General features: G+C 46.3%; 1 protein-coding gene and 1 non-coding gene across 3 annotated transcripts; both read left to right on the forward strand.

Moving 5' to 3' along the window:
* Positions 1-437: 437 nt before the first annotated feature.
* SLC25A3 (solute carrier family 25 member 3) lies at positions 438-6066 on the forward strand. 2 transcript variants are annotated; one of them, XM_004583125.3, is made up of 8 exons: positions 438-592; positions 812-942; positions 2088-2212; positions 3721-3900; positions 4367-4548; positions 5169-5341; positions 5527-5637; positions 5728-6066. In XM_004583125.3, exons 1-8 carry the CDS (start codon positions 447-449, stop codon positions 5886-5888), a joined length of 1209 nt encoding a protein of 402 aa, XP_004583182.2. In that variant the 5' UTR covers positions 438-446; the 3' UTR covers positions 5889-6066. The 2 variants fall into 2 exon arrangements, with proteins under 2 accessions (XP_004583182.2, XP_058529402.1); XM_058673419.1 differs by lacking the exon at positions 2088-2212 and adding an exon at positions 2387-2508.
* LOC118757627 (small nucleolar RNA SNORA53) lies at positions 4857-5102 on the forward strand. The gene has a single exon (XR_004995297.2). It is a non-coding gene; the product is annotated as a small nucleolar RNA SNORA53 (small nucleolar RNA).
* Positions 6067-8897: the final 2831 nt, after the last annotated feature.

Consider the following 8897-nt stretch of genomic DNA (forward strand, 5'->3'; position numbering starts at 1 on the left):
AGAATTCAGGCAACACATTTTCTTTAAAAATATTCTTGTAGTGGAAGATGCAGATATGCCTGTTTCATATCAAGGAACGGAACTTCAAAAAAGACACTTTTACCCTGGCAGAACTAGTGAAAAAAAAATACAACCTTCACGTTCCAATTGCACTATTTCATCAAGCATTCGTGTCTCTTTTTGATTAACTACACTAAGCCTCGCTTACACGGGAAGGGCTTTGACTGCCTGGATTCAAGGAGACGGACCTCAAGGTGAGACAAAATGACCAGGAGAACAATCCCAACCCCACTCAAAAAAAAAAAAGCCGGGCCCGGTCGGCGTGCGCCTGCGCACTAGGAGTCCTCCTGCGCATTTCTAGCCGGAAGGGCTGGGCTGGACGTGGGCGGGGATAAGGTTGCTAGGAGAACGCGATGACGCCAAAGCCTCGGCGTTCTTGCCGGCCAATGGAAGACACGCTCTGGCGGCTGCGCGCCGCGTGCGTCACGCTGACGACGCGCGAAGGGCACAGATCTAAGGGCTGGGAGGACATTCGGCCTCTGTGCGCCGCAGCCTTCCCCAGCGAGCGGCCGCGTGTTCGCCATCTTAGGGAGTGAGTGCGGCCCGGGCTCCCCGGCAGTGGGCTGGGGCAGCGCAGCCGGGGGCCCCAGGGGAGCGCCGCCTTGGCTGGCGTCCCTCGGGGAGCGGCCGTGACCTCCTCAAGGGCGCGGAGGCCGGGAGAAGGGCCGCGGCCGAGGTGCCCGCGCGGCGCCGGGGGACACCGTGGACTCGGGCCGTCTCGCTCACCTTTTCCTCCTCCTCCTTTTCCTAGGGAGATGTTCTCGTCCGTGGCGCACCTGGCGCGGGCGAACCCTTTCCACGCGCCGCACCTGCAGCTGGTGCACGATGGGCCCCCGGGCGCGCCCCGCCGCTCCCGCAGCTTGGCCGCCGCGGCCGTGGAAGGTGAGGTCGTGCAAGGGACCCTGAGGTCGTCCTGGGGACTCCTGAGGTCGTGCAAGGGACCCTGAGGTCGTGCAGGGGACCCCTGAGGTCGTGCAAGGGATCCCCGGCTGCTGCCCACGGCGTCCGCTGGCCCTGGCATGCCGGCAGCCCAGTCGCTGGCCCTCCCTCAAGGGCGTGGGAGGGACGGGGCCTGGCGCTCCTCGGTGACCTCCGTGTCCCCAAGGGAGGAGAGGCGGGGAGGCCGCGCCACCGACTCCTTATCTTGGTCAGCGGACTGCACTGGGCGAAAGTCACCTTCCCAGAGTTCTGATTCTTTAACCTGTCGCTCAATCTGTCCTTTTTTTTGAAAACAGAAAACAAAAACCAAAAAAAAAAAAAACAAAAAACTTCCCCTTTTTCGAGAATGGTCATTGTCTTGGCTTAGTGGACGCAAAGTACATCTTTTTTGCCCTTAGTTACGTATAACTGGGTGTCTCGAGTGCTTTTGGCGGCCTGCCGCTCCACCAGGGCGGTAGGAAGGTTTAGGTGGTGGGTGTTGGGATGGTTGACTTAATTTAATTGTGTGTTTTAAATCCCAGTGGAATGCACGTACAGAGAAACCCGAGAATGGAATTGTAGGACTCGACAGAATGTTACCTCCGTTGTACCTGTAAAATCCAAAAGAAAAAACCCAAATCTTTTTTCTCCTCAATTGTTCATGTGCTGTTTGTTGTGTCCATGCTGTGGATAAGCAGTCCTTCCAGGTCATTCTGCCTTTGACTTTAAAAGCTAGAGCTAACATTTGTGTATTAGACGTCTTTGGCTGTAGGAATGTATCTGGTTTTATGTTACAAGAGTTTGTAAGTGGAAATAGTATTGGGTAGTCGCTGAATTGTGCTCTTGTCAGCTGTTTGATTTGTAACCGTAAGAGGTTGTGTTAAGAGTTAACGTGGCAAGATAAGGTAGCCAGTTAACTACCCAAATGCATAGGTTTTCGGGGATCCAACCTCGATAGTGGATATTAGTCACAGGAGATGGAAAGCGGGCCCTCCACTTAACCGTGAAAGGCGGCCCCGTGCAGCTGTGTCCCGGGAACGTCCTCGTTCATGCCCGCGGTCTGAGTCATCTCTGAAGTACTTACTTGACTTTTTTTTTTTCCCGATCAGAGGAGTATAGCTGTGACTATGGATCCGGCAGATTCTTTTTCCTTTGTGGAATGGGAGGAATTATTAGCTGTGGCACCACACATACAGCCTTGGTTCCTCTAGATCTGGTTAAATGCAGAATGCAGGTTTGTGTTGCATGCCGGACTGAAGCATATTGTGGAAGCATGGCCTGTTAGGTTGTAAGATGCAGTCCTCTACTAACGCGCTGTGTGAGAGAAAGCCTAACTCTCGGAAGGTAAGTCAGTCATGGCCACGTGAGCTCTGTATTAAAACGCATGGTGTGTCTTGTCTTATTGCAGAGTACAGTTGTGAATATGGCTCCATGAAGTTTTACGCACTGTGTGGCTTTGGTGGGGTCTTAAGTTGTGGGCTGACACACACTGCTGTGGTTCCCCTGGACTTAGTGAAATGCCGAATGCAGGTTTGTATGGTGGGGACGGTGTTGCAAATTCTTTCATATGACTGAATTCTTAAATCTTACGCGACATCCCAAATGAGACTTTGAAGACATAACTAGGAAGTTCAGTAGGAAACTGAACCCCGATTTTTATAACCTGGTGGTCTTTGTGCCGTAAGTCCAAGAAGTGCTTAATTTTTGAGTGTGGACAGGTATTTCACTCTGAGATTTTGGCTGTAAATGGGCTAGTGTTTCTGTTTAAAGCCTGCTAGTTTCTTGTGCCCCCAGATAGTCTTAGGCAGTTAGATGTCAGAGTGGGTAGTCAGGTTTATTTATGTATTATTTGAAGTAAATGTCCCCATCAAGAGCAGGGCAAAGAGCATATACATACTTCTTCAAAGGTACATAACATCTTAATAGGGAGATTTTATGGGTATATCCTTGTATGTGTGTTTGCATAAAATTTTTCTTATAATTTAGTCTTTCACTTAGGAATACTGAAGCAGAAATAATAAAGCATCAAAAATTTGTCCCAAACAGGATTAGAAGTCTACTAAGAAAGGAAGGTGAAATATTAGGAGGGAGAGAGAGGAAGGTGATGTACACCAGTCCCCCAGCCCCCGGTTTTTTTTGTTTGTATACTTGAGAGGTAAGAGTTAGAGTTGTTTTATCTGCTGGTTCACTCCCCTAAATGGCTGCAATGGCCCGGGCTGGACCAGGCTGAAACCAGGAACTTCTGGGTCTCCCACGTGGCTGCAGGGACCCACGCATTTGGGTCATCCTCTGCCGTTTTCCCAGGTACATTAGCAGGTAGCTGGATTGGAAATAACAGCAGTTGGGACTCAAACCAGTGCTGATATGGAATGCCAGCAGCACTGCCCCATAGTGCTGGTGCCATACCATCCCTTCTGGTACTGACAGACAAGGGGAGGAGCTTTTGAAACCTTTCATGCATGTTTCTTACATTTCTTAAGATTCTTACTGTGTTAGTGTATCTTTTTTTAGTTTGACATTCATAAAACAAAGGACTGTTCTATAGACTTTGGGAGTTTAACTATCCCTCCAAGAACTAGTCTTGATTTAAAGCTAAACCTTAATAGTTTCCATTTTAAGTATAATCACAGACAGTACAAAAGGTAAATTTGTTACTGAAATTTATTTTAAAGCAAAAACGTAATGTTGTTTATGAAAAGTGTAAACTCTTTGTATCTGACTGATTTCTTATTTTAAATGAAGGTGGACCCTCAGAAGTACAAGGGCATATTTAACGGATTCTCGGTGACACTCAAAGAGGATGGTGTCCGTGGTCTGGCTAAAGGCTGGGCCCCGACTTTCATTGGCTACTCGATGCAGGGGCTCTGCAAGTTTGGCTTTTATGAAGTCTTCAAAGTCCTGTACAGCAACATGCTTGGAGAGGTAACTGAAGTTGAAAGTCCTGAGAATTTTCAAAGTTGAGGACCAAAAAGGATCTTGGATGTTTGTTTGGAGAAATGGTTCCAGGAAGAGTAAGCAGCCTGCTTCAAATCATGAGACTGTTTTGTCAGAAGATGAAGAACAAGATGCATTTCATTCAGTTTCAGGGCTTTTGCATTATAGTATGTTGCGTGCTACATAAATTTAGAGGGATTTATCCTGAGGAGAAGGGCTCAGTATTCCTTCGCTTAGAATTATACATGTAGTTAACACCTAGATGTTCAAAAAAATGTTCACATTGTTCTATAGTTAAGCTAATGAATGAAAACATATTCAGTCTAATGTCATTGTCCACAGACTGATAAGATGTTAAAGTGTCTGCTGTCCAGTTGTTTCAGAGAACTGGTAAAGTTCAATTGAAGACAGCCAATGGAACAGTTCATCTCCCTCTTTCTGTTGTGTGTTGTAGGAGAATTCCTACCTGTGGCGCACGTCACTGTATCTGGCCGCCTCTGCCAGTGCTGAATTCTTTGCTGATATTGCCCTGGCTCCTATGGAAGCTGCCAAGGTCCGAATTCAAACCCAACCAGGCTATGCCAACACCTTGAGGGATGCAGCGCCCAAAATGTATAAGGAGGAAGGCCTGAAAGCGTAAGTAAATATGTGTCTTAAGTTTAATCATTTTTTAGCAGTAAGCCCACCGGAGAGTTTGCATTTTTTAAATATGTATTTATGAGATGAAAACTAAAACATTTAATTAACATTAATAACATCACATAAATTCCAGTTCGTATACATGAAGCATAAACTTGTGGTAAGTTAAGTCAATGCGTTGCTGGAGCCTTGAGGTGATGTTTTTATCACTAAAGAGTCGTTTATTTGTTAGGCTGCTTGGCGTGACCGTGTACTGTTCACTTTTCGGAAGTGCCTGTTAATCTTGCAGTCTAGTCCTAGGCCACAACATGCTTCCTTAGATCCGCCTTTGTGGATGAATCTTAAACTGAGTTCTACTGGTAAACGTCCCGTTTCTTGTAGTTCCAGTTATAGAGACATCCGGCAACTTTTCTGGTTGTACAGTCAAAGGTGCTTGAGTCATTGGCATGTGAGAGAAGTACACCTGCTTGCTAGTCCAACGTTCTGATGGAAATGGCATACGGTTGTGATGTCAGTTGGTACTGTCAGGACCAGACTGGTGTGCGGACACTCCTGTGATGTTGAAACTCTGCTAGATGAGTATCTGTAGCCGGCTAAGTGGGTTCTTTATTGCCTAGGTTCTACAAGGGCGTTGCTCCCCTCTGGATGAGGCAGATCCCCTACACCATGATGAAGTTTGCCTGCTTTGAACGCACTGTGGAAGCCTTGTACAAGTTTGTGGTTCCTAAGCCCCGAAGTGAATGTACAAAGGCGGAACAGCTGGTTGTAACATTTGTTGCAGGTTACATAGGTATGAATTCTTTAGAGCACAGTTGTATGTAAAGTTTATAATGCTTATGCACTTTCTGGATTAGTACTCTGGTTATTTTCTGAAAGGATTGTTTTATGGTTAGCTCTGCCTTTTTTGTTGTTGTTGCTGGCTGGAGTGTGACATTTTCAACCCTGTATTGAATCCTTTTCCTTGACGTTTCTCAGCTGGCGTCTTCTGTGCGATTGTGTCTCACCCTGCCGACTCCGTGGTGTCTGTGTTGAATAAGGAGAAGGGGAGCAGTGCCTCTCAGGTTCTCCAGAGGCTTGGATTCAGAGGTAGGCGGCTGTGTGTTGTTCCTCTGAGGAGCAGTGCGTTGGGATACCTCGGCCCTGCCTTCACTCATCTGTCTTCTCTGTGTGACCCAGGTGTGTGGAAGGGACTCTTTGCCCGCATCATCATGATTGGGACTCTGACTGCTCTGCAGTGGTTCATCTACGACTCGGTGAAGGTCTACTTCAGGCTTCCTCGCCCCCCGCCCCCCGAGATGCCAGAGTCTCTGAAGAAGAAGCTTGGGTTAACACAGTAGACAGATCAAAGCACATGTGGACTGAATCTGCTTGTTGACCAGTGTTGAAAGTGCAAAAGGAGGAACTTTTATATATTGACAGTGTAGAAAATTGTCTATTCCTGATATAATTACTGTAGTACCCTTGCTTAAGGCAAGAGTTTCAAACTTACTATTAAAATAAACCTATCTGTTCATGCTTTGTCTGACTTGTCAAGTTATTTTTGAAGGATTGCTTTTTTAGTTTGAAAGGCAGATTGAAATCCTCCAACTGCTGGTGAACTCCCCAAGTGGCCACAATGACTAGAGCTGGGCCAGGCCAAAGCCAGCTGCCTTTGGAGATTGTCCAGGTCTCCACACGGTGTGAGAGCTCAAGGACTTGGAGCATCTTCCCCTGATGTTCTAGGTACATCAGCAGGGAACTAGGAAGTCGAGCAGTTGGGACTTGAACCCATATGCATGTAGAATGGCTTCAGGCAGAGGCTTAACTTGCTGCACCATGGGCAGTTTTTTGGATCAGTGTGATGACAGTTGGTTAGTCTAAGGCTTGTAAGTGCCGGGAAAGCCGGGATCCCGTAAGAATGCCTGTTTGTGTCTTGGCTGCTCTACTCCCATTCAGCTCCCTGCTCATGGCCTGGGAAGGAAGTGGGAAGATGGCCCAAGGCCTTGAGACCCTGCACTCATGGGGGAGACCTGGAGGAAGCTCTTAGATCTTGGCTTTAGACTGGCTCAGCTCTGGCCATTGTCATCAGGGGAGTGAACCTGAAAATGGAAGATGTTTATTTCTGTTCTGTTATTTTACCTTTGCAAGAAAAGCAGATCTTCAAAGAATGAAACAAAACTAGTTTTTATTACAAGATTTAATCTTAAAATAATTGAAAAGAACTAAGTGTGAGGTGCATTCAGGCTGTTAGTGGTTGAATATCCCAGTCCTTACTCAGAAGTTGTCAAGTTTCAAGTTTTATCACAAGCTGTTGTATATGTAAGAATTATGTCCTGAATGTCCAAAACCTTGATTTAATTGTAGTTGTAATTAATTATGGATACTCAGTTTGTACTTACATTTAATCTTCAGTTTATCATGTACTTGAACTTTTTGTAGCATGCATGTGCTATACTTTTTTTTTTTTTTAAGATGTATTTACTTTTATTACAAAGCCAGATATACAGAGGTGGAGAGACAGAGAGGAAGATCTTCCATCTGATGATTTACTCCCCAAGTGAGCACAACGGCCAGTGCTGTGCTGATCCGAAGCCAGGAGCCAGGAACCTCTTATGGGTCTCCCACCAGGTGCAGTGTGCCAAGGCTAATTCATTCAACCAAATTAGGCTGAATTTAGAATACTTAGAAGTTACCCAACCATTGTAGCTAAAAGTTAGTTCAGCTGCAATGGCCGGAGCTGAGTTGCAGAGTCCCAAGGCTTTGGGCTGTCCTTGATTGTCTTCCCAGGCCACAAGCAGGGAGCTGGATGGGAAGAAGCAGGGAGGCTGGGATTAAAACCTGCACCCATATGAGATCCTGGCACTTGCAATGCAAGGACTCTAGCCAGTAGGCCACCATGCTGGGCACAACAATTTCACTTTTAAGACTAGCATGCTTGGGAGCCTGGTGCAATGGCTAAATCCTCACCTTGCAAACACTGGGAACCTATATCGTTACCGGTTCATATCTCAGCTGCTCCACTTCCCATGCAGCTCTTGGCTTATGGCCTAGGAAAGCAGTAGAACACGGTCTTAGCATCCCAAAGCCTTTGGACGCTGTGCCTCATGGGCGGCTGGGAAGAAACCCCTGGCTTTCGGATCAGCTGTGGCCATTGTAGCCATTAGGAACTTGAACCTCTAATTCTGACCTGCTTTTCCAATGAAAATACATCTTGTGCTGGCTCAGTTGGCTAATCCTCTGCAAGTACTGGGCTCCCATTTGGGTGCCAGTTTGTGTCTCATCCAGTTCCCTGCTTGTATTGTAGCCTGAGAAACTAGCAGTGGGAGACCCCAAGGGAGCTCCTGGCTTCAGATCAGCTTAGCTCCCACTGTTGCAGCATTTGGTGAGTGAACTAGCAGATAGAAAATTTGTCTCTTGTTTCTGGAAACCTGCCATTCCAATAAAAAACTTTAAAAAATCAGACATCTGGTTAAAAAAATTTGACATCAGAGATTTGGTGATAAAATAAGTTTGAATATATTTTTTTAAAGATTTAGTTATTTTATTACAAAGTCAGATATACAGAGAGGAGGAGAGACAGAGAGGAAGATATTCTGTCCGACAATTCACTCCCCAAGTGAGGCGCAACAGCTGGTGCTGCACCAATCCGAAGCTGGAAACCAGGAACCTCTTCCAGGTCTCCCACATGGGTGCAGGGTCCCAAAGCATTGGGCCGTCCTCGACTGCTTTCCCAGGCCACAAGCAGGGAAGTGGAACTGCCGGGATTAGAACTGGCGCCCATATGGGATCCCGGCGTGCTCAAGGTGAGGACTTTAGCCACTGGGCCACGCCGCCGGGCCCAGTTTGAATATTTTTTTAAAAAGTTGTTTAGAAATGTATCCACTGTAGTTTGCCTTTAAGTCTCATTGGTATAGTATTCAGAATGAACTGATAATTTAAAATATTCAGGTGGAGAACAAGCCTCTATACTCATGTAGAAAGGACACTGATTAAATTTAGAAGCCAGTTGTGTCTTCTTTCATGTTAACTTCAATCATTACATGCTCTCAAGTTTCCAACGTTGTTTTACCTGTGCTCCAGAGAAAAGGTTGCAGGTACAAAATCATGAAATCCTAGAGTTGGAATTCTAAATTAAGCCAAGTTGTGACGAGTGAAGCCAAGGCTGGTATTTTAAGGACTTGACCTGGAAAGTCATATAGCCTTTCTCCATACTATTGGTTGTTAACAGTGGCAAATACCAGACAACTTAGGCTTTATCTTAAAGAAATTATTTGAAAGAATAAGGATCTAGCCACTGCTTGTTTACTCTCGTACTGCCTGCAGCATCCAGAGCAGTGGCCCAGCTGGATCCAGCTCTCCCGTGGCTG

The sequence above is a fragment of the Ochotona princeps genome, chromosome 15 (genome assembly GCF_030435755.1).
Source record: "Ochotona princeps isolate mOchPri1 chromosome 15, mOchPri1.hap1, whole genome shotgun sequence".
Taxonomy (NCBI): Eukaryota; Metazoa; Chordata; class Mammalia; order Lagomorpha; family Ochotonidae; genus Ochotona; species Ochotona princeps.